Here is a 26,479-nt window from a genome sequence, read left to right as displayed (position 1 = left end):
TATCGGCTGACCCCTTGTATGTATATATAGAAAAGTATTGCCTTAGATTTCAGATCAGTACGTACTCATATGGGCACTAGCGTCCAGTGGTGGATCTAAGATTTTAATCATGGTGGTATATATAAAAATGATATAGTTCATGAACAAGGACATAATATAATTAGATTACTAAACGATGATAAAATAGTTGTGAATGTAGAATGTTGAGGTTGTTGTATGGGCTGAGCAGACTAGTAATTGTATATAATAATATATTATACATGTACGTGTTATTAAAAGATATATATACTAGATGTTTTTCAAAAAAATTTGGAGAGACAGCTGTACCCCATGCTACTACTGTAAATCCGCCCCTGGTAGTGTCTACGTAAAAAATGCACGATTTGGACCAGAGATTGTGCCAGCAGCTAAATATCCAGAAAAACAACGCCAAAATGCACGGTTTTAGATGTTCAAGTCAACTAAGTCGGGCTGAAGTTGAACCGGCCAGATTGTGCCAACATGTATATATGAAGAAAACCAACGCCAAATTTGTCGGTTTTCGTAGTTCCAACAAGTCAATTAAGTCATGCTTAAGTTGTGGACCAGATTTTTCCATCAGGTAATATCCAAAAAAAAGCTTCCTAACTGCGTTAGATTTTTTTCAGTGAAACCTACCACCTAGGTACTAGGTTTAAGTTCTTGACTTAATCTGAGTATGCCTATTTTTCTAAATGTATTTGTTTTAGAAATCATCGATAATGTTCTTTCAATATTAGATGACATGTCCATCAATAACATTACTCAATCATGTAATGCAAATGCAATTCGTCAAAACACTTCCAACCTAAGATAAATCACGGTCGTTATTGCCGCCTCTCCACTTCACGCCACTGCCTTGGTCTCCCAAAGCGGTAGAGCTAGACAAAATTTGAGGAGTGTAGATCATGACTTTAGCATGAAGTATGTTATCTAGACGTAATACAACTGCAATTTTCATATAAATGGTCATTATAGGTGGGACCGTGGTAGCATTCCAAGAGGAAAGTAGTCATAAAAATATTTGCCAAATATTCTCTCCATACCGTAAAGAATGTTATTTAAGACAACGACACGGTTTCCAAAGCCTAACTTTGACTTCTTGTTTTTATAAAAATATTTTATCAAAAAGTGCTATATTTTTTTATGAAAGTATTTTTCAAGATAAATCTATTTATATGGTTTTCATATTTCCAAATTCAACAACTTAAAAGTTATATTCCCAGTGTTTAACCTAACCTTTACTCAAAATGACTTTTTCTTTACCGGTATGAAGGGAGTATCTAATAATACTGACTAGTTTAGTTTGTCAAGGAGGAGGCTATAAAAAATAGTGAAGAGAAATGGAAAAATTATAAATAATGCATTATTGACATTGACAAAATCCTCGTTTCACTCTAAAGGGATGTAATGAGAACATCATGTCAATTTTTTTTACTCAACAACAGCAACAATTCTTAAGAAAATAGCTACCACGATCTCTCTTTGAAGATTATTCAAAATACTAAAAGAAATAAAACACTGGAGTTGAACCTTTTAATATTTTTATGCTCTAATATGCTTTCTAGTTATGTCCTAGAAAGTGGATGTGCTAATGATGGTTCATAATTTATTACATGCTAGAATGGTACAATTCTTATCATATGAAGCTTAGTACCATGCTAGAATGGTACAAGTCTAATGCTCTATATCACACATAATTGTGAAACCCTCGAAGATGTAACAGGCTCCCCATCACCATATGACCCTTGAATTTTTTTGTTTTCTAATCTAATCATAGGCTCTCATATCACTTGTTAGAGTGCTTAGCGAATTTGGCCCACCTCGCTATACCCATGAGTTAGGGCCCCCTATATGACAGAACCGCCAATTTATACAAGTTCAAGTACGACTGTCCCCGTTTAACACGTTGACACGCGCATACTCTCACTTATATAAACCCGGTAGTCTGCCGAGTGTCACGAAGGACCTCGGTAAATCAACTTTACACCAAGATCTCGTATGATTAAGCAAATAGACATCACATACACGGAGATTTGCAGCGGAAATAATATTACAAAAGAGTTCACAAATAATAATACAAGTTTGGATTTTTCCAAATCGATTAGAAAACAACATAGCTTTCAAATGATTACAATAACGTTAGTTATAAATACATTGCTAGCATAAGTGACATCCTTCGACAAAAGCATGTAGGTGAGAACACTATATAGAATCACCGAGCCCACCGGCAGTTAGCCACCATCCTTAACAGACTGAAGACTTCACCCACTGCTCCCTACGGTACTCCGCAATGTCTTCCCAGTCATTGCGGTCCTTCTGAGCTTGCTCCAGGAGCCTAGCTTGCTTGCAAAACTTGCGAGCACGCTTTTCAGCCTTCTGCTGCATCTCCTGAGCCTGGCGAACAACCACCATCACCTGTGCATAGGTGTACTCTCGCTGACTGATCAGCTTGAGCACAGCCATCATAGCACTCATAGCAGGACTAGAACTCTCGGCTCGCTCACCCCTGCCTCGGACCAACGCACAACCATCGGTCTGCTTCCACTCCGCTGCCGCTGGGTCAGCACGGGGAATGGAGGCCGCTGGTCCTCCTGTCAGCTCATCGCCACACCTCTGACAAATATCGAGTAGCATAGTCTGGGCTGCAACCTGAGCTGCTTCCCAAGGAGTCTGCCCATCTGAACTACAGGTCCACCCTATCCATGCAGGCCTGCCCCCATGTGGAGGGACAACTCCCTGCACAGCAAACCACTGCAACTCTCCTGTCCTATCCATCTCCCACCAAGAATACTGAGGTGGCTCAGTATACCCCACAGACTGTAGCACTCTCCAGAGCAAGGTAGGAGTGCCAAACTCGCTCAGAAAGGTGTCACTAGGGCGAGATGAAGTGGGCACGTCCATTTGTGGAAAGGAATAGGAATACCATGGGTAAGGAGGATTAGTTTTAAGCAACCTTTATTTAATCAAAAGGGACGGCATTGTAAGGGAAGGAGTAGACAGAATGTATGTATGAATGCAACATGATGCATCCACGAACCGTACGTCCTCACAAACTTAGAAAATTAATATTCTAACGGATATACGGTGGCATACATTCGTCTCTCGATACGATAACTAGCGAATTACACGTGCGCTGTTAGAGTACCTGCAGAAAACTTCATTTCAGCCCCAACAATTCCCAATATATCACTCAAGAAAGTAGTAAACTAAGTGCACATTGCTTGGACATGCCCAACATACACAAACAATGACACCACAGCTACCCGAGAATTTAAATGCTCCCCAATTAAGTTTCTTTCGTGGTTCCATGGTTTTGACATGTAACCACTCCAGAAAACCACCGCGAACACTCCCCTAGACCGCAGTTTGGACGATCATGCTCTCACAGCTCACACTTACCAGGGCGTAGGTACGACGTTGCATAATTTAAATCTAGCGACATATGTGGCTAATTCACATATGAAGGCTACCTCTACCATTAGACCATAGGGTAGCATAGTGCGGTCATCACACATCCATACCTGAGTACTGCTGGAGATGTATAAATAAAACCCCCCAAGTCAGTACTTACATAGCCACCTATAGTACTTATATGGGCACGGATGATTCGACCACTGGCATAACTTAAGTGTTGATGTCAAAATTTTATTTAAAATCTCTTTTGTTTTTAAATACACAAACGCTGCATTTATAATGCTGAACTTGCTCCGATGCCAGCTGTCACAGAACCGACCAAATTATAAGAGTTCAAGTGTAGAAACGATCGACAAGCAATCAAGTTTCCAAACTTGAGCCCATATAATCCCGGTAGTCAACTGAAATCACGAAGGACTTCAAACCAACTTGCAACAAACCAAGATCGTAATAGTTCAACACAACACAGCGAATGTTACATAGTCATTCATTGCCGTCGAAGCGGCACCACATCGGATTTACTTAGTTATTACAACCCAAGTTCGAAGTAGCGGAAGCAAAATAATTACACACACTTTTCAAGTTCATTTCACAAGTCTTGTTATAGCCAGAGTCGTACACCATCCATCCAAAAGCAGCAGGTGCGAGTTTGTTAGAGAACCGCGCCCAACGGTTAGTCCTCATCCCCAGCGGGATGGAGTCAGGTCTTGCAGAAGCCATCATAAAAGATATCATCTGCAACAGGTGGGAATAAACCCTGAGTACGAGATTGTACTCAGCTAGACTTACTCGTCTAGTAAAACATAAAAGACACCAAGAATCATGCAAGGCTAATATCAAGTGGAGATTGTTGACTCAACAGTTGCCAAAAGCTTAATTATAACTACAAAGTTGTGAGAGCCTCATATTAATCATCATCAGCCTACCACTAGATTAGCACCTGTACTAAAGCACTTCACTTGATTATTACAAACAATAATAACTATATCAAATTCATCATATGTACTTCCTTTCTATCATTATTATCATGAACCAAAGTTCTTTAGTGAATGCTACGTTTGCCGCTGCTCTGTCAAGTTCTCACTAACCGGGAGAGACGGCGATTCGAATCGAATTCCTATCCAGCTGGAGGGTTATTCCTAGCACTCACCCAAGCATCCCCCGTCGGAGAGCCAACGGGTCACCTTTGGTACGACTTAGGAATCGTGGCTCCGATCAGTGCCGCACTCCCAGGGCTACCACTCTGCCAGGGAGGTCAGGAATTTTAACTCACCTGCCTTTGGGCTTACGCCAATGGTCCCCCGCACAGCGCACTTCCTCCGGTAGTGCGCACTTTATACTTGCCGGTCTTCCGGCCTGAGTCATACTACTCGGCTTCGCGGTCGGAACGAGTTATCCGGCCAACTAAGTGTCAGGCATGCGTTCAACATGACAAGAGGACGTACAACGGTCGGTCCTTAGCTGCCACAGACGGAGTCACTACAACCTTGCAAAACTCCGCCCGGCTTAAGTCAAATTAATCAGGTTCCCTCCACGATAGCACATATAGACCATCGTGATCCGACATAACCCTATATCGCGCAGGTGACAGGATATCACCCGACTGCTACTCGATCCTAACTCTATGACCAGGTAGTGGTAAGATATCTGGACAAGGATTGAGTAAAAATGCAGCAAAGGTTTCATCACAACTCCTATACTTAATGCATCAATAGATATAACATATTCAAGTAAACTTTTGAAAGTAAAGGGAGATTTAGGATGCTCCGGGGCTTGCCTTTCACGAACGAAGCTGGCTCGTGGTTCGGGCACTCAACTTCTTCTTCGGGCTCCTCGAGTCCGACTGGCTGGACCTCCACCTCCGGGCTGTCCTCCTCGCCTTCGTGGTTCACTTGGAGCTCGTAGGAGGCGGTCGCGTCCGATGCACCTATTGCATGCCCAATGAATAAGAAAGTGTGCATACTAAAGGATAAATGCTTGATGCAATAGACTCACTGGACACTCATTTAAGGAGTAATGGTTGCAACAAGTTTCCACAAGATAGTAAGTTAATTAGCCAAAATCTACCAAGTTACTATAACAGCAAACATCACATAACAGAATTAGCTCAGTAAACAGGGCATAACTAATGCTAGACAGATTCACCAAACATGAGTGAGGATATTCTGGAAAGCTTATGAAATTGTCTACAAATCATCTTTAAACATCACAGCAAGATTCATAAGTTAAACCAGCCTTATAAACAAAGTTCCAGGTTCTGTCCCAGAAAAACAGAGAACACCTATTTCTGAAACCCCAACTTGGAACAGCCATAACTTTTAAACTACTAGGTCAAATGACTTCAAATTTAAACCACAGCTAGTTTATAAAGTTTACAACAACTTTGATTTAGACAAATCTTCCAGAAAATCAAGTTATCATCAAGCAAAGATTGAATTACTCCCTTGCTGTCCAGAACATCTTTTAATCCTTTAATTAATTCTTTGATGACATAGCCAAAACATAAACAGTGTCAACCACATAGCTTACCAGCATAAACACATCATAGTACAACCAGAACATCATATGATAGCCTCTAAACACTTAACAACAAAGTATTTATTAATTAAATTCTATAAAAGAGTATAATTACAAGATACTAGTCAAAGTGCTCAGAAAAATCTACAAAAATTACAAAAGCACAAGCATAGCATCATAACATCACCATAAAATTTTCATAGCAAATGCACATGCCAAACTTAAGATAAGCATTTAACATGTGACAAGGTATTTATTTCATAAATTCAAAAACATTGCTTACATGGTGTCAAACAGCAGATTTCAGATTATTTACATGTTAACAAAACCATAAACAAGGTTACCACCAAAGTAGAGCACCAGCATAAACATAAATTATTTATTATGATTTTAATAAGAAAACAAGCCATATCTCAATCATAAAATACATATCACAGATGCATGGCTCCAAAAATCATGAAATATTTATCATAGCATTGTAATATCACACAGAGACTACCATAAAAATTTCATGGCAAAAGGAGCAGTATAACAAGAGAGATAAATTTACTCATGAATAACAAGATTAAATCCTAATAACTATTTTCTCAGAAAACATGGTTCATTTTATATTTTTATTAAAAACTAGCCATCTCAAGGAACACCACAAAATTGGTTTCACAATTTTTGGATCTCAGCAACAGAAGATATGATTTTTGCAAGAAGGACAAAAATCAGGATTTGAATAAAAGAAAAGGAGGGAAGAGAGGTGACACTGACAGTGGGCCCTGCATGTCAGGGTCATCTTCTCCACAGCCGAGGCGACCCTCGCCGGCGATTTCTCCGCGACGGCGAGGTCTCCGGCCAAACCCAGGGTACCAGCGTGACCGCCAGACCCTTGCGACTCGATTGACCCCCTTTTCCCCGTGGCGGAGCCACCGGAAGTGGCTTGCCGTCGACCATGGCGGCTCGGCGGAGGTGCTCGGCGTTACGCCAGAGCTCTCAGGCCGGTAGAGCGCGACCTAGGGTTTCCTACAGCACCAGCGGACTATGGCGAAGCTTCCTAGGTAGGCGGCTTGGCTTGAAACGGTCCGGAACGAGCTGGCCACGAGAGCGTCCAACTCCGGCGGAAACACGGCGGCGCTGCGCGTCGTGTTCGGCAACGGTGAGCGCGGTAGAGCGTCCACCATGTGGCGCAAACGCTCGCTAAGGACCTAAGCTACCTTTAGGACCTAACCAGAGAAGACGAGAGGCTACAAGGAGCTCGGCATTGAGATCGCCGGAGAAGAAGATCGCGGCGACCTGATTTGGGGGAAGTTGGGAATGTCGGCTCACCGGAGGGTTTCACGGCGAGTTAGCGGGTGGAGAATGGAGAGCGGTTCACGGCGAAGCTTTGGGTGAAGTTTGGTGAGCAATGATGCAACAAGGAATGCGCACGAGCTCGCCGGAGTGAGCTCGCGACGGTGAGCTCACTGCGGCCGCGTTTCTGGCGAGAGAGTGAGTGGAAGGAGAGAGTGGACGCGTCCACTGCGTCCGGGGCGTCGCCGTGGAGGTCATGCGCGCGCTGAGAGCTGACGAGCGGGGCCAGGAGCGACGTGCGGGCACCAAATGTCGACGGAGCTCTGTCGCCGGTCGGCCACGTCGACGAGCTCGGCTCCGATTCAGTTAAAACGATGACTGTCTAACAAAGCGACTTCGACGGTGATTATCTCCCAAACCAAAACGAATTAGGAGATGATGTAGTTGACAAAGTTGGAGTTCTAGCTGAGTTCTACAACATTGTCAACTAGAGCAAGAGCTAGGTCGGCCTGGTTTGAAAGGTGTGAAGTTTTCAAAATCGATCGAGCAAACTGTTTGTGTTCCCGGACTTAGAAAATTTTCTAAGTGTTGGAAACAGCCCCAAATTTGCATTGTGGGTCACTTTTGAGCTAGATGTGGTCATTTTCATGAGATGGCCATAAAACCGCTTTTGTTCCTTATTAAATTTGCTACAACTTTGCTGTAGAAAGTTTTGACATGCAAACATTTTATGAAACACTTTTTAAAAGCCTAAGCAAAAGAGGTTTCTGGAGCCTATTTGTGTAAGTGTGACTTAAGTGATTATTTTGGAGAAGTGATCAACATGAACATTGTTCCAAAGGTTGAGTTAAGCAAAGATAAACTAATTACCAAGGCATGGAGCACAAACACAAGCATGGTTCACATGAACATAAGCATAGGGTGCCTATTTAAACAACTTAAATCATATTTTTGCATAGAATGACATGACTCAAGGTAAATGATGATCATGATATGCTTGAGTAGATGATGATGCTCATGTTATGCATGTGATTTATGCAACCATAACACTAGGGTGTTACACCCTAGACCCAAATCAACCAGATGCAAGCCAAGGCCTCGAGCCTAACTCAACCTAAAAGACTAGTCCGATAGGTGAGAGATACGTCTACTTTATATATTGTGCTCCCCCACCATCAGTTTTTAATGTGGGACTAAACCTAACAGGAGGTGCTTTGGCAAAGAAGTGGGTCGGCCTTAGGATCGGCTACGGGGGGCTGCTTGGGAGCTTCGGATGATGCCCATGCAAAGAGGCATGGGCTATAGAAATAAGTCGCGAGAAGCACTACTACAAAAAAACTTTTGCGAGATGTGTTAAAAATGACCTCGGAGGCGAGCATGCTTCTAAACCACCTCGGTTAATGCTAGTCATTAACCGAGGCAGTTACAGAAAACCGCCTCCTAAAATCCATTAACAGAGGCGGTCATTATAAATGGGCCTGCCTCCAAAAATAACTCTGTTAACCGAGGCGGGTCACTTATGGAGTCCGTCTTGGTTAATATTGCCAAGGCCCAGAGGCCCAAATGAGGCCCAATAACCCAATAAGTACTCACGGTATATAAATGCCAAACCCTAGCTCACCCCCTCTCATTCCCATCAGCCAGCCTCACTCTCCTTTCCTTCTCTCCTTCGAAGTGCTGCGCCTGACGGCCCCTCCCTCCTGGCGGCTCCCATCTCCCTCTCGGCGGCTCCCAACGGCTCCCATCCCTGCTCCCCCACCAGGCGAGGAGGAGACCTGGCGGCGGGCAGGAGAAGCGCCCCGACATGTTCCGCTCCCCCGCGCGACGGCCCCTCCCTCTCCCTCTCGGCGGTGGAACTGCTCGACGGTGGCGCGGGCCCCCAACTGCGACGCCCCCTCCCTCTTCCTCTAGCTTCTCCGGTGGATCTGAGTGAGGAGCTCCTCCCTCTCCCTCAAACACCTCCAACAACATGGATCTAGGCAAGAAGCTCCTCCTTCTCCCTCCAGCTCCTCTGGCGAAGTCGATCTGGACAAGGAACTCCTCCTTCTCCCTTCGGTTCCTCCAGCGGCGTGGATCTAGGGGGAGGGAGTGTGCAGGTCCCAATCCGACGGTCGAAGGCAGGACCCCGACGGCCTCGTGCAGCAACGGGGCTCCTCGGTGGCTGCGGCGTGCAGGGGTGGCGATGCGAGGCCCATATCCAAGCCTGGTTGGGTCTGGGTTATGGTCTTTCTTTTTTTGTTTTTTTATTTTATTAACTGAGGTGGGCATTCAAAACGCCTCGGTTAAGGGTCCGATTTACCGTGGCCTTTGATCCGAGGCGTTTTGGATGCCCGCCTGGTTAATCCAAAACACCCGTCTCGGTTAAATATTATTGTAGTAGTGAAGTATCCCTCCCACTCTCGTCTGAGTCAATTTGAAATAAACCCATGAGAAGCTATGTGTTTGAAAGCACTGATGGCTTAAAAGGTGGCAACAATTGCAAATAAGAAGTTCCAAAAATGTCCAAAGGCCTCATTAAAAAGCAATTGCTTCCACTAGAATCAAGATGGAGGATGGGTGACACTAGCTAGCTAGGTGATAGACAATCCTTTGAAACGACCATTGGGGATATGGATAGAGGTGTGACAGAGGTAAATAGGATAGTGGGTCTGGATTATAGAAAATTCTTACTATATATATAGCTCTATGTTGGACACAGTCTTTTTAGCTAAGACAAACATTTCTGATCTAGGAGTCTTCATAAGGCTAGTCGTCTAACCGTCAGAGATCAGGGTCATGTGACCATGGCTAGAGATCTGCAGTAGTTAGGTCTCAACGCTAAACTATTTTGTATACAAGGCACCATACTATTTAGCACTAATAAGGCCAGTCTCAATGGAAAGTGTCACTGCACGGTTTCACATACAAACACGTCATCAAGATTAAAATGAAACCATCTATGAAATAACCCTAGCAATAAAACATTTCACTTTGTTGTTTCCAAGGCTAAGTAAAGCATTTAATTACTGCAAAATGATTAGATCACATGCAAAATGGTGAAACGGTTTAGCCTTCAGTGGGGATTTCATTCCGTTTCACCGCGTGGGAAACAACGCCCGCGGGGTTTCACCATGGTGAAACTACTTCCTTCTCTCTCCTCTTTGTTTCATGAAAAAAGTGCAGTTTTACTGACATGACGCTCTAATAAATGTGCATGATATTCTGGTGAAACCTCCACTGAAGACTCGCCCTAAGTTCGGAGCCACATCCTTAGACACCAAGGTTTGTACGAAGTCACGTGCATTGATGTCAAGTCCTGCTACATAACATTTGTGTACGCAAGGCCTTGCCACCAAAGGACATTGGCACCATCGCATGTTATCAAGGGACATGTTTGGTTCTAGCCTTCTAGGCCAACCATAGCCAAGCCAAACTTTAGCGAACCCCGAAAAACTTGGCTACTGTTTGGATCTAGGCCCATAATTGGATGGACTCAAAAAATTTGGCTGCTGCCTGCTATAGCAAACAGCCCATGCGGACATGCATGCAGGACCATAACAAGGCCAGCAAATGAAAACTGGACGCCCCACTTTGGCCGGCATATATGACAAATTCTGAGTTGATATGGCAGTGATTGATTGGTTGCACGTGACTTGATACTTGAGGATTCTTAAACTTGCAATGATGCATGGTATCTACTAAACTACATACCTGCTTTATAATATGTTTTCACCATAATATTCCTTATGATTTTAATTTGTCTATAAAACAGTTTTTCACATGCCTATGTTTCAATGAAAAAGGCAAAGAAAAAAAAGTGGACCCTTCTTGTCATACTCAAACATGACAAAATTAAATTAGCATGGCTAGCTACCAACCAAACAACAGTTTTTTTTTCAACGGTGGCCATATTTTGACTTGGCCACCATATCCAAACACATCTAATATGACCAAATTTGGTCATGCCGTGATTTGGCCATGACCAGATTTTGCTTGGCTAGCTAGAGCTTGTATCTAAACACACTCTAGATGACCAGATTTCGTGAGGCATGTCGCTTTGTGTGATGTGTTACCGTTACCGGTTACCACTAGTTACGAGTGACAATTATGCAGTCATCATTACAAGGCTATAGAACGAAAAGTAATCACAGTTACTATAGTATAATATGTCATTGACCTTTGTTTATCGCAGCTCATGCCGTCACTGATGACCTCACACATGACTCACCTAACTGGTCCAGACCTGATAGATCGTGCTGCGTAGCGTAGCTTCCTCGTGCCCGCACACTACCAAAAATACCACTCCAGTACTGCATCTTTTGGCGGCAGATCTATCTACTCCCTCCGTCCACGAAAGAGTCAATTTCTAGAGTTGTCCTAAGTCAAACTTTTTAAACTTTGACCAAATTTCTAGAAAAAATGCTAAGATTTATAGTATCAAATTAGTATCATTAGATTCATCATAGAATATATTTTCATATAATGTGTATTTTATATTATAGATGTTGTTACTCTTTTCTATAAAGTTAGTCAAACTTTAAAAAGTTTGACTGGCACGGATCCTAGAAATTGATTCTTTCAGAGACGGAGGGAGTATACAATATAAAAGGGGAGCGCCAGTTGCTTGAATAGTCGCCATGGAAATTCCACAGCATTTCCCCACATCTTGCCTTGTTTAGTTTCAATTTTTTTTAAAAATAGGAATAGTACCACTTTCGTTTGTATTTAACAAATATTATCCAATCATGTATTAACTAGACTCAAAAGATTCGTCTCTCGTCAATTCCGACCAAACCGTGCAATTAGTTTTTATTTTCGTCTATATTTAATACTTCATATATACGTCTAAAGATTTGATGTGACGAAGAATCTGAAAAATTTTGCAAAATTTTTTTGAAAGTAAACAAGTGGCCAGAGCTACTACGAACAAGCAGAGAACGTGAGGTGGCTCGCTGCAAGTTGGCGACAGGGACAAGCTGAGCTTCGTAAGGTTTTCATTTTCCATTGAGGATAGTATATTTTTCCTTCCTATGGACTCCGTCCACCGCGAGATAATATTAATATTACATTTCTCGTTCTCATCTCGCAGTATAACTAGGGTATAATTAAGGGAGAGTGGGAGACACACTTGACAGCAGCCGTACGTCCTACTCCGAGGCTAATTAAGACGCAACGCAAGAGGCGGTAAGCAGCCTGCCATCAGCAGCAGCAATGGCGGCCGCCGGCGCCGAAGTGGGAGAAGACAAGTACCGGTCCTTCATCCACGGCGAGAGCGAGAGGAACACCGTGTGGAGGTACGGCGGCCCGCCCAACTACGACACGGTGAACAAGCTCTTCGAGGAGGAGAGGACTCACGTGTGGGCCGAGGGCTCGCTGGAGGAGAAGGTGCAGCGGCTGCTCAAGAGCTGGGAGATGGAGCTGGTGCACAAGGCGCGGCCCGAGGACCAGAAGACCGTCAGCTCGGAGCGATACACCACCAGCACCAACGGGATGAGCGCCCTGACCCGGGCGGAGGTGATGGCCATCGGCGGCTACAACAACTTCCTGCGCACCAAGCTGCCGCCGGAGCACCGCATCTACGACCCGGACAGCGAGTCCCCGGAGTCCGCCATGGACACCTTCAAGACGGCCTTCCCGAGGGGGTTCGCCATCGAGGTGCTCGACGTCTACAGCGGCCCGCCCAAGATCGCCTTCAAGTTCCGCCACTGGGGGTACATGGAGGGGCCCTTCAAGGGACACCCGCCGCACGGCCACCGCGTCGAGTTCATCGGCGTCTGCATCTTCCATGTCAGTGTCAGTTCTTACATATATATACATGCAGCATCTCTCTGCCTCATCTCTCGTCCATCTCTCGATAAGTGTTAATTTACGAGATTATAGTAACTATATCATATTATTGTAAATTATTATAAACAGAAGTGGTTACAAAATAATTTATTTTGTAGCTAGCTACTGAAACATACATTTCGGTGATGCATTTTTCTCACTAGTCACTACCATGGAATGGATAAGCATAATAATAATAATAATAATGCATTGTGACGATGGTAGGTTGACGAGGAGATGAAGGTGGAGAAGTCAGAGTACTTTTACGAGCGCGGCAACTTCCTCGCCAGCTTCTTGAGCGCCCCTGCCGCTGATGCGGCGCCAGGCTCAGGCTCATCAGGCTGCCCCGTGATGCACGGGAACTGAATATATGTCTGCAACATGACATTGGAAAACTACGCATTAATTATTGGAACATTGGGATTAGCATTAGCGACTTCAGAACACGTACCGAATCCGCTGTTGTTAATGATGTAATTCCATGTGGCATTAAACATAAGTGTTTGAATAATAAACATGTCGACATGTTCGTTGCTTCGACACATTAGTAGAAACGGAGGAAGAGAAAATTATCTGTATATGGCCAAGTGAAACTCACTCTCAGTTGGCCTTGAAAACTTCATAGTGAAACAAATGGTTGATTTAGTTCAGCCAAAGTACGAGAGCTCCCGAATATGGAAAAATAGTCTAATGACGTGTCCCATCCCATGATAAGGTCTACCAAGTTATATATGTCTCATACATAAACATAGACGTCACTCGTTCTACCTATTAACAACTCAAAGTAGCGAAGGCATTCGTCATTCGCCTCGGTAAATTCTAAACTAGGACACCCAGTTTTGTGGGCTTCAGGCCTTGTTTATAGTTCGTAAAAAATTTTGGTTTTGGCTAGTATAACATTTTCATTTGTATTTGTTAATTATTGTCTAACCATAGACTAATTAGACTCAAAAAATTCGTCTCACAAATTATAATTAAGCAAACTATGTGATTAACTTTTTTTATCTACATTTTTTACTTTTAGACATTCTATTTTACTATTCTTCTTATTCAATTTTTTTGATAACTATACTTTATTTTTTATGACTTATTTTATCATTAGAGATACTTGAGTAATGACTTATTTATGTTATTATTTGTAAAACAAACTGAATAAGACAAATGGCTAAACATGATATCTAAAGTAAAAAAAACGTCATCTATTTTGAGACGGAGGGAGTAGATGTTATGTATACTTTTTTAAAAAAAATATGACATGATAAGTTCTTAGCATTCAATAAGAAAATCAGAGAAGTGTTGTTAAGGGAATTTCAATAGAAAAAACTTCTTTTTTGAATTCTTTTAATGGACAACATGTAAATAAGTTTCTTTGTCCTCTGATCATCTTTTACCAGACATTTCTTATTTTTGGGAACTTTTGTGGACAATTTGTACACATAAGTTTTCTGATTTGCACATCTTCAGAAACTTAATTACTTGAAATATTTTTTTTTCAAAATAACTCAGGACTATATCTTTTATAAAACTTTTGCATAACACCCAGCTATTTCAAAGAAAATCTTATCAGAACACAACTTAATGACTAAAATGCTTTCAATTCGGACTTCTTACCAAAGTATTGTTAAGATTCCCGAAAAAGATAGTGAAAATCTCATAAAAGGTACTTTGGTCACGTGTAAATCGCTGAAATAGGCACAAGGTCTTGCATGCCTGGTGCAATAATGTTGGGAGGTTGAAGAAGCAAATGCGGAGCAATATACACGCCGTGAGCAAAAAAAAAAAAAAAAAAAAAAAAAGAGTTTCAACACGCAGCACCGCCAAAAAAAACAGCCAGGAATAACATGTGCCTACTGAATAGCGTGGGAGGCGAAAGAGTAGATTTTCTATAGACGTGGAAATCTGGAATGTTTGCGGTAATAAAATGGACTTTTTTTTCCGGATGCAAAGCAGAGTGCAACCACTTTATTATTCAGTACGAAGTGACAAAGAAAGGACAAGAGAGGAACGAGGAGATAAAACACTTTATTATTCAGTGCACAAATGCCGGAAGAAGCATTCAGAGTATGTCTGGTTGGTCACTCACTAGACCGATCCGCCCGGGCAGCCATTGGTCGTCCACTGGTCCTGCTCAGAGCCGCAGCTCCAAACAAAACCAAGCGAGGACGGACTGAGAGGGAGAAACCTTGGATGCATGGCATGCATGGCCGGTCCGATGGAGCGAGAGGGACAAGAAGCAGCCGAGAAGAAGCCTCTCTTGGTGAGGGTGGTCGGCAGCGGCAGCGGTGATGGCCAGGGCGGCAGCGCCTCTTCTTCTTCTTCTTCGGTTGCCGTGGTGGTCGGCTGCACCGCCATCGCCGTCGCCGGGTCCTTTGAGTTCGGAATATCTGTTAGCCCTGCGTTTAATTCTTTGTTATCTTTTATATATATTTCATTACCGTTTTCACGTTTTTCTCGGGACATTTGATGTTTCGTTAATTTCTTGTTGCTGCGCGCTGCAGGTCGGCTACTCGTCACCGACTCAGCTGGGCATCATGCGTGATCTCCACCTCTCACTAGCTGAGGTGCCCACATGCAGCCGATCGATCGAGCTCACTCTTGAGCATCTCGTGATAAACTATGCTAATTAATCTGCTCATGGCACACCTGATGCAGTACTCTGTATTTGGCTCGATCCTGACCATCGGAGCAATGCTGGGTGCCGTTGTCAGTGGCTCCATAGCAGATCGAGCAGGTCGAAGAGGTGTAAGTGTTAATCCCATTCCGGCACTCCCCAATCCTGATAGAACTGAGCCAGTCAGCCACCAGCAAACTTCACCTTGTGCCAAAGCCAAGCAGCGAGACAGAGTGATCGTTTCATTTGTATATATGTTCTTTTCCATAACTTCTTGAACATCGCGGTGCGCAGGCGATGGCGATATCAGATATTCTCTGCGCTCTTGGGTATCTCTTGATAGGATTTTCACAGGTTCTGCTCAGCCCTAGTTTTTCTCGGATGTATCTTTTAGTACTCCTTAGTTCATCTGATGTTTTCTTTTTTAATTTTCTTTTTTACCGGTAGAATTATTGGTGGCTTGACATTGGAAGGGTGCTTATCGGATGCGGAATTGGGATCCTGTCATATGTGGTGATTCCAATAAGCAACTCCTGTTTCTTTTTTTCTTAAACGACTGTTGTGTCTGAAGTCTGAACAGGTTCCAGTCTATATATCAGAGATAACGCCAAAGAACCTTAGAGGAGGCTTTGCAACTGTAAACCAGGTTTTTTTTCTTTATTCAATATGGGAAAGTAATACTGATTGTTAAGAGCATATGGTTTATCTCAAGAGAAAGAAAAGAGAAACAAAACTCATCCATTCATGCAGTTTATGATATGCTGTGGAGGGTCGCTTGCATTTGTTCTTGGGACCTTTATCGCCTGGCGTACCTTGGCAATTGCTGGTAAATTATTTTGTTTGGCTGTATGTAAAATAGTCTGTTTGGGTGTACCTGTCTACAAAATTCCTTTAATTAAAATGAGAATACTAGTCCACTGTATGGAGAAACTATATGGGGCCAATTTAGTTAACCTTTATTCTTCTAAAAGTATCTGCTTAAAAATATGCTCATGGAACTACCCTGTATGTATACTTTTGTATGCATAAATGCTAGCTTTTCTCTTGTAGGAGTGGCACCATGTTTATTGCAGCTGGTTGGCCTTCTATTGATACCTGAATCCCCCAGATGGCTGGTAAGTTGCCTCATTTGAACTTTTACTACTTGTTTAAAGTTTAGTTTCACTTTGATTCCCATTTGTAATTCAAAGATCACTCTTAATAGAAGAGACAATTTTTTGGTGGCATTGACAAACTTAAGAGTTATTAAGACGGCCATTTGATCATGGTGATCACTCATTTGAACATTACACAATGGTCATATGCAAAGGAACATACTTTGGAACTTAAGGAATTATTACATAAAATTTTTTAGCCAGCCCTAATTCAGAAGCAGATATGATAAGATTTGTGCAGAGACCTACCTATAGAAAGTAAAATTTCGCTCCTAGCGATCAAGGTTGTTTTCTCTAAGCTCTGTTTTCATTAGCACAAAAGTATAAGTTCTTGCTTTGAGATGAACTTTGATAGAAAAATGAAGTATTTCAGGCTAGGTTTGGACACCCAGGTGCATTTGTAGTAGCACTGCAGACGTTAAGGGGACATGGAACTGATATCTCTGAAGAGGCCTCAGAAATAAAAGTATGAACAGCTCAAGAGTTAAAAACAATCCTTCAATTAATTCTTTGACCATGTCCCCTCTTGTTGATTCTATAGTCTATTTATCCAGGTTTTCACAGAAAAGCTTCAGCGCCTTCCGAAGTCGAAGATGTTAGACCTGTTTCAGAAGGATTACATCCGTGCTGTCACGGTGAGCATCTTAAAAACCTGCTGTTCTACATAGATTCTGTTGTTTTTTTTTTCTAAAGTTGGGCTCCATGATCAGGCTGGAGTTGGGCTTATGGCCCTTCAGCAGCTTGGGGGTGTAAATGGCATTCTCTTCTACGCCAGTGAAGTATTCGTTTCGGCCGGTAATGAACACTTGTTCTGTTATCAGAAAAGAAATGCCTGACATGGGTCATACAAGGGCACTACACTAACATTTGGTATGATCAATCAGGTTTCCCGTCAGGAAACACAGGAACAGTCGCCATGGCAGTAGTACAGGTTTCTTCATCAAGCCCCTATCCGTTCTGTGCTCCTTACTGAATTCAGGCGTCTTGTTAGAGTTTTGAATTTTCAGGTTCCAATGGTCGGACTAGGGGTGCTTCTGATGGACAAGGCTGGAAGGAGGCCACTTTTGATGGTAACAACAAAGTTATATATACTTGAAACTTGACAGTCAGCAATGAATTATGATCAGGAATATTTATGTTGCAACATTCAAGATCTCTGCAGCTGGGACATGCCTTGGTTGCCTACTAGTTGGTTTATCATTCTTGTCTAAGGTTTGAATTTGTATGATATTGAATTGATTGCTCATCGTAAGAAGGTCGACTGAAAGTCGCCATTCTTGGGCTCGCTCACGGTCACGGCTCACCCAGTGTCATCTCTTCTTGGAAAATAGGAACAGCACTGGGAAAGGGACCTGAACGTGTTGGCTTTGGCCGGACTTGTGGTACGTACTGGTGACTGCTGCTATTCACCATAACCGTCAAGAGAGGTTTCTCTGACGCACATATACACACACTCAGAGCCGTTGTTCTGAAGCCTTTTGTCGTCTGCAAACCAGGTTTTCATCGGATCTTTTTCACTGGGTATGGGGGGAATACCATGGGTTATAATGTCAGAGGTAAACTTTCTACCCTAACACTTAAGATTAGTTTGTGACCAAACCAAAACAAAACATTCAGAACCGACAGACCAGACAGAATAATGCTTGCTGTAGTAATGATGAGTCTGACTACACTCATCTGTGGACATGCAGATATTTCCTATAAACATGAAAGGATCAGCAGGAAGCCTTGTGACCTTAGTAAGCTGGCTTGGATCGTGGGTGGTCTCGTACGCCTTCAACTTTCTCCTGATATGGAGCTCTTACGGTAATTAAGGCGGGGATAAGAACAAAATTTCAGTTTTTAGTCAAGTTTTAGTATCAACAAACAGAACCATGACATATCAGCAAATTTGTTCTACTCCATGACTTTGCTGATGTATGTATGTCTGTATGTACCTTGGATGATGCAGGCACATTTTTCATCTTCGCAACCATTTGCGGATTCACAGTCGTATTTGTGCATCGGTTAGTGCCAGAAACGAAAGGAAGAACCTTGGAGGAGATCCAAGCCTCCATGAACTCGTCCTTGACGCCCTTCCACAAATACTAGTTTGCTTGCATAGTGTATCTCAAGTTCCAGTGATTAGTCTCACGCATACGGTTCATTGTACACAAAGGGAAAAAAAACATGGCATTTTCACCATAATACTATATTATAATATGAGACATGCATACTGGACTTGTTTTAGCAAAGTTAGGCCTTGTTTAGTTCCCATTTCTTTAGTTTTCGGTACCGTAGCAATTTTATTTTTATTTGGTAATTATTGAATAATCATGTACTAACTAGACTCAAAAGATTCATCTCCCGATTTATAGATAAATTGTGCAATTAGTTTTTGTTTTTGTCTATATTTAATGCTTCACGCATGTGCTGTAAAATTCGATATGAAGGGAAATCTTGAAAAGTTTTTGGTACTTTTTGAAAACTACCCAAAACTTTTCAAGATTTCCCATCATAATGAATCTTACGGCACATGCATTAAACACTAAATATAGATGAAAATAAAAACTAATTATATAATTTGTCTGTAATTTGCGAAACGAATCTTTTAAGTCTAATTAAATTATTATTAAACAATATTTATTAAATACAAACAAAAATGCTACTGTACCCAAAACCAAAAATTTTTGCCAATTGAACAAAGAGCGAAGGGCATTATAGTCCTTACACTCAGCGTAACAGGCAGGAATATACCGTATGCAAAACGGGAAGTCAAGTCACCGACATCGATTTGGATTCAGGTTTCTTTGGAAAAACGTTGCCGACACGGATTCGAAAATTCGAAGTCGGATTCATTAAAAATGCTGGATTTGGCATTTCAGGCATCCCGAGAATCGTACTCGAGCCGCCGCGTATAAATCAAACCGGTCCCCACGTCCACACCCGTGTCCTTCTCAAATCTCAAGTCCTGCGGCACGCGCACGGCGCACGAGCACGAGCGCGAGCTCTCCCTGCTGCACCATGTCGGCGGCGGAGGCACTAGGGCTCCCGCCGGGGGTTCGCTTCGACCCCACGGGCGACGAGCTCGTCGAGTACTACCTCCTGCCGCGCGCCCTGGGCCGGCCGCCCGCGGTCCCGGGGATCATCATCGACGACGACACCGCCACCGCCACCACCAGCGCGCAGCACCCCTGGAAGCTGCTCACGCGCCACCGCCGCACCGACGACAGCGAGGCCTACTTCTTCGAGAGGGTCGCCGGCAGCACCGACGGCGCCAAGGCCAAAGGCGGCGGCGCAGGCGCTCGTCAGGACCGGAGCTGCGGCGGCGGGCGCTGGACGTGGGTGGGGCAGAAGCGCGCGCCGGACGAGGCGCTCCCCCTGCGAGGCGACAGCGACGGCGAGCGCGTCTCGTGGGGCAAGTACTCGCTCAACCTGCAGGAGGGCCGCCGCCGCAAGGGCGGCAGCACGGGGTGGGTCATGCACGAGTACACCGTCGCCGCCTCGCCGCAGTGCCCGTTGCTCCCCGTCAAGCTCTGCCATGTCTCCTTCACCGGCCACGGCCAGAAGCGCCAGCGCGTGCCCGACGATGACGGCGAGGGCCAAGAGTTCGAACCTCAAGCCACGCAGCCTCCGCACAAGCGCGCCGCCTCCGGATCTTGCATGGTAACAACGGCGACGGCGATGCCAAATCAAGAACTCAGCGAGGCTCCCGCGCAGAATCAAGATCTCAGCGATGCTCGAGCGCAGAATCAAGAACAGCAGTTCCCGGACTATGACTACACTGCATCATCCATTGGGCATTTCTGGAGCTCAGACGCCGGATTTAGCCAAGAATCATCCATCATCCTGCTGGATCCTTCGTACCCTGATGACCGATCAAACCACCAAGAACCCTTTGCGCTGGATGAACAACTCACTCAGATTCAACAATGTTCTGCGAGCCAGTCGCAAGCTTATCATCAAGAGCAGTTCATGGGATTCATGAACCCCGCGGGATCATCCACTGAAACCCATTGTGCGATGCAACCGGCATCAGACCTTGGATCAAGCCAACAACCTCAGGCGTCGCATCCTCTGAATGAAGAACATCAATTCAGCGTGGCTCAGCTTCTTGGCGGCATCAGCTCGCCACTCTGCCCTCCGACAACGCCGGCCGCCTACCATGAGCAGCAGAACATCCAGAGCTTCCCACTGGCTGATCTCCCGCTGTCGACGGATCAAGAATCCTGCACGACGGAGCAATCGCATGGAAACATGAATCAATACGACGATTTCTTCAGGGGTTGGGGCGATTTCAACAGCTTCTGCGACACGTCAGGCATCCAAGACGACGACGACATGGCTGCCCAAACGCTTGCCGCCGTTGGTTGTGGAGGAGGATCGTCTTGGGACCCGCATTTCTTCTATGAGCAACCAGCTCTCTAGGAATTTTGATTCTTTGCATTGTTCTTGTTGTAGTGAGCAACCTTAATTTGTACTGTCATAAGTTCCCTAGAAATTGTGAAATTCTTTCCCATTGCTCTTTGTTTTAGCAAGCAACCTTATTTGTACACTGTACACATACGGGTTTTTTTTGACGAAGTTGTACGCATACGGGTTCCCTAGGGATTTTGATCTTCCATGGTTATTGTTGTAAGTGAGCAACCTTAGCCTACTCTGTTTCTGTAGCACAGTGCTCTGTTTTTACTTCTTGTACTCTCAACAGAAAGGGATCTAGTAATGCATCGGTAGTACCATTAACTTCAGCTTTTGTCCCTTGAAAGGAAAGAGGTCTTATTTCTGTTTCATCCCCGGAAATGAAAGAGATCTTATGACACAATGGAGTAAATTTTGCGTGTGCCCAAAGACTGCTGTTCAATGTAACATTTGATTTGATGCAAATTAATGTGATGCCAATGGATAACTTATTTATAGTGTACTCCCTCGGTTCCATTAAAAATGTCATTTTTTATTTTTAGATTTCTTATTTGACCATTTGTCTTATTCAATGTATGCAAATAGTAAAATAAATAAATCATTGTTAAAGTATTTTTATTGACAAATACTTATACAAAAATTTTAAATAAGATGAACGATTGAATAAAAAAGTTTAAAAGTCAAAAACGATACTTTCAGTGGAATGAACGGAGTAGTCCTCCTATCTTGGAAATTGGAATGTAGTGCATCGTGGATCGATAAATTTCAGACTGAAATATAAATAAGGCATTTTATATGGTGCCAATACTAAGTTTTAACAAAATTTGTTAAAAAACTATAATTAGTATTTCCTTTTTTTGCGTTCGGTCTTTCCCCTTTATTTTTTAAACGAATAAACTAACAACTTTCTAAGACTTTGTTGTGTGTTGCAAAGGCCAATTTTCTCCTTTTTTTTGAAAAAGATCTACTTAACCCCTCTAGCTCTTGATGGTTGTCTACTTCTTCCCTCAGCTATAAAACCAGTTATACTACTTTTTAAAAATATCGACAATCATCTAATTTCTTGAGGCGGTTTCATTGGCGTGGCACATTAGAGCAACTCTAATAGAAGAGCTATCATAATCTATATTTGAATATTTTCGAAAGAAAAGAGGGTCAAACAGTTATTGTATCTTGCTTAACAAAATAGAAAGCCACCTATCCCAAAGTTATTGCATGCTAAATATAGCTAGCATATGTCGCTAGCCATCCATCTCGCCGTACTGGAAAGGCTATTGGAGTTTTCAGTTATTTTGTCGAGATTTGTATTTTAGTGGTTAGCTAACATACAAATAGTTGACTACATAACCTTCAATTGTAAAATCCAATATTATAGCCGTTAAAGAATCTAATAATATTCAAATGGCCTACTAAATTGTTTTGTAGCGTTATTTTGATACTGGCATACTACATCGGTTTGAGTACACATGCTTGTATGCAAGCTTATCTAACTGTCTACCCCCTCCCTCTCCATACTCCTTCCAGACTTGCCCCATCGCAACTAATCTCCTATCTCCTACTTTACCTCACAACCTAGCGGCATAAACCTCATATACCACTCTCTTACCCCACTTTAAGTACTTCTTAGCGGCATTGAGCTTATGCATGACGTCTACGCCCACCTCATCCTTCAACCTCTCCAACGTCTTTGGCCCCTCTAGCTTTCTCCTCCCACTCTTACAGTTTTGTTGACTTCTGTTGATATAAAGGTTGGTCATACACCAAATAAGGTTAGATCGTCTAGGTCATCATGGACCGAAGAACGCAACGGATAACCAACACTCTTTCATGATGAAGAACAACGAGGTTTATGAGCAAACCACTAAAGAATAATCAATCGTGCTTATGTGATGAAGAACGACTAGTTTCTAGATAAACTAGCAAAGGAACCATCGAACTCTTGCCCAGGAGGGGCAAGGATATCGTCAGGTTGCCCTAGGTCGTCTAGCAAGGATGATGATCTTATCCAAGTAGAAAATCTTTCCAAGATGTAAATTTCAAATTTTCTATGAGTCTAAAATAGTTTGGATTAGAATTCAAAAGGTTAGATTGGAACATGCTCTTTTTTAGGTTTGTCAGGAGTTTTGATGTCTGTCGGAAGTTTAGATTGTCAGAACTTTCAAGATATGTCCAAACTTAACATTTTAGGATGAACTGGGGAACTCAGTAGGTTTTTAGGTTTATCGGATTTTCGACATCTGTTGGAACTTTCCAGCGTTGAAGTTTCGAGATGGGTTAGAACTTCCGACGTCAGAGCATCTTTCCCACGGCGTATTCATCCAGATTCTAAATTGGACATTCTATATATGTTTTGTTAACCATATCTATGAGAGGAATGCAATGGTTAGGTCTATTTAACATTTTAACAATTCCACAAAATAAAAAAATGATTGTTAACTTCTTCTTTTTCATGAAATTTACCTCCATATGATATCGCTCATATGCCATGATAACATCAAAAGTAGTGATACTGCTCATTACAACAGTGCTATGATGGGAATCTGTGGTGGCATTCGCTAGCAAGGATGAAAATATTCTTTTTTTGAGAATACGGCAAAACTTTATTCACTCAAGATAGAAATATCGTTTACAATGCAATAAAAAATGAAACTAGGGGATTATCATCCCAAATATAGTTTTGCTTTGTCTGCATAGCTCAACTAGCAAGCAGATGAGCAGCTTGATTCGCCTCCCGGTGGCAATGCTCAATACTAATTTCCTGAAAACCGGACCACACCAAATTGCATTCATCATAAATGGGAGCAGCAGAATTTGCCGTAAATCCACTATCACTCATAATTTGAACCACTTCCATGCAATCCGATTGGACTATTAACCTGTTGCACCCAATTTGTTGTGCAAGCGCGCCGCCATCGGTGCATCAATTAGGTGTGGCACGTAGCTATGGGCAGCAGCTACGAAACTCCCATTACTATCTCTGATGATCGATCCCACACTGCCCCTTCCTCCTTCATCAAAAGCTGTGTCGACATTAACCATGACTCTCTCTTCGCTAGGTTTCTTCCATCCAGCAAGGATGAAAACATTTGTGTTTTTTTATCGAGAGCAATTTTAAGTCCCTCTATATCCTTTCTAATAGACAGAAAAGGAGATTTTGGTTAAAAAAAAGACCTCCAACAACCTCTTTATTTAGGTCGTCAAATATTAATCTCTCTTCACTGGCAAAGATAAAGAAAAAAATTAGCTCTCTAGAACACGATGAAGAAAAGTTTTTTAAAAAATAAAAAGATATAGTGGGCTGTTTTTTTTTCATATTAGCCTCCAAATTACGATTCTTTGGAAACGTTCCCGACACGGTTTCGAAAATTCGAAGTCGGATTCATCAAAAATGCTGGATTTCGCATTTCAGGAATCCCGAGATCAGAGACTCCAGCCGCCTTCCCTTCTAGTATAAATCAAGCCGGGGTCCCGACGTCCACATCCGTGTCCTTCTCAAGTCCCGCGGCACGCGCACGAGCACGAGCGCGAGCTCTCCCTCCAGGCTACCTCCAACCATGTCGGCGGCGGAGGCTCAAGGGCTCCCGCCGGGGGTTCGCTTCGACCCCACGGGCGACGAGCTCGTCGAGTTCTACCTCCTGCCGCGCGCCCTCGGCCGCCCGCCCGCGGTCCCGGGGATCATCATCGACGACGACACCGCCACCACCAGCGCGGAGCACCCCTGGAAGCTGCTCAAGCGCCATCGCCGCACCGACGACAGCGAGGCCTACTTCTTCGAGAGGGTCGCCGGCAGCACGGACGACGCCACCACCAAAGGCCGCGGCGCAGGCGCTCGTCAGGACCGGAGCTGCGGCGGTGGCCGCTGGACGTGGGTGGGGCAGAAGCGCGCGCCGGACAAGCCGCTCCCCCCGCGCGGCGACGGCGACGGCGACAGCGACCACGTCTCGTGGGGCAAGTACTCGCTCAACCTGCAGGAGGGCCGCCGCCGCAAGGGCGGCAGCACGGGGTGGGTCATGCACGAGTACACCGTCGCCGCCTCGCCGCTGTGCCCGTTGCTCCCCGTCAAACTCTGTCATGTCTCCTTCACCGGCCACGGCCAGAAGCGCCAGCGCGTGCCCGACGACGACGGCGGCGAGGGCGAGGGCGAGGGCCAAGAGCTGGAACCTCAAGTCACGCCGCAGCCTCAGCACAAGCGCGCCGCCACCGGGTCTTCCATGGTAACAATGGCGACGGCGATGCCAAATCAAAAACTCAGCGAGGCTCGCACCCAGAATCAAGAAGAGCAGTTCCCGAACTACGACTACAACTACAGTACATCATCCATTGGGCATTTCTGGAGCTCAGACGCCGGATTCAGCCAAGAATCATCCATCATCTTGGATCCTCCGTACCCTGATGATGCCCGATCAAACCACCAAGAATCCTTTGCGCTGGATCAACAGCTCACTCAGATTCAACATTGTTCCGCGAGCCAGTCGCAAGCTTATCATCAAGAGCAGTTCATGTTCGTGAACCCCGCTGAAGCCCATTGTGCGATAGAATCGGCATCAGACCTCGGATCAAGCCAAGAAACTCAGACGTCGCATCCTCTGAATGAAGAACACCAATTCAGTGTGGCTCAGCTTCTTGGCGGCATCAGCTCGCCACTCTGCCCTCCCACGATGCCGGCCGCCTACCAAGAGCAGCAGAACATCCAGAGCTTCGCACCGGCTGATCTCCCGCTGTCAAAGGATGAAGAATCCTACGCGACGGAGCAATCGCATGGAAACATGAACCAATATGATGATTTCTTCAGGGGGTGGGGCGATCTCAACAGTTTCTGCGACACGTCAGACATCCAAGACGACGACGACATGGCTGCCAAAACGCTTGCCGCCGATGGTTGTGGAGGAGGATCGTCCTTCGACCGGCGTTTCTTCTATCAGCAACCAGCTTTCTGAGAATTTTGATTCTTTCCATCGTTCTTGTTGTAGTGAGCAACCTTCTTTTGTACTGTCATACATGTTCCCTAGGGATTTTGATTCTTTCCATCATTATTGTTGTATAAGTGAGCAACCTTAGCCTACTCTGTTTCTTTGTAGCACAGTGCTCTGTTTGTGACTTCTTACCTTCTGAACAGAAAGGGATCTTGTAATGATTGGTACCATTAACTTCTGTTTTTGGCCCCTGAAAAGAATGAGGTCTTATTTCTGTTTTCATCCCGTTCCCCGTAGATGAAAGAGATCTTATAATTTAGATCCACTAGCTAAATTTTAGCGGGCTAAATTTAGCCGCTAAGAATCCA

The 26,479-nt window shown here is 43.9% G+C and overlaps 2 protein-coding genes across 3 annotated transcripts; both read left to right on the top strand.

Annotated features, from left to right (window-relative positions):
• Positions 12,287-13,589, top strand: LOC110433299 (pathogen-related protein-like). Of its 2 annotated transcripts, none has more exons than XM_021455114.1 (2): positions 12,287-13,002; positions 13,261-13,589. In XM_021455114.1, exons 1-2 carry the CDS (start codon positions 12,421-12,423, stop codon positions 13,399-13,401), a joined length of 723 nt encoding a protein of 240 aa, XP_021310789.1. In that variant the 5' UTR covers positions 12,287-12,420; the 3' UTR covers positions 13,402-13,589. The 2 variants fall into 2 exon arrangements, with proteins under 2 accessions (XP_021310789.1, XP_021310790.1); XM_021455115.1 differs by having other exon boundaries at positions 12,290-12,996.
• Positions 14,864-19,002, top strand: LOC8072394 (sugar transporter ERD6-like 5). The gene is made up of 18 exons (XM_021456890.1): positions 14,864-15,421; positions 15,534-15,596; positions 15,688-15,777; positions 15,941-16,000; positions 16,094-16,159; positions 16,227-16,292; positions 16,397-16,472; positions 16,697-16,761; positions 17,174-17,266; positions 17,355-17,435; positions 17,511-17,595; positions 17,685-17,731; positions 17,808-17,870; positions 17,953-18,012; positions 18,132-18,182; positions 18,297-18,356; positions 18,492-18,606; positions 18,752-19,002. The coding sequence occupies exons 1-18, from the start codon at positions 15,227-15,229 to the stop codon at positions 18,889-18,891; spliced, it is 1,476 nt and encodes a 491-aa protein (XP_021312565.1). The 5' UTR covers positions 14,864-15,226; the 3' UTR covers positions 18,892-19,002.

Source organism: Sorghum bicolor, chromosome 3, assembly GCF_000003195.3.
Source record: "Sorghum bicolor cultivar BTx623 chromosome 3, Sorghum_bicolor_NCBIv3, whole genome shotgun sequence".
NCBI lineage: Eukaryota > Viridiplantae > Streptophyta > Magnoliopsida > Poales > Poaceae > Sorghum > Sorghum bicolor.
Note: the sequence above shows the minus strand (reverse complement) of the source record. Positions and strands in the feature narration are given on the sequence as shown.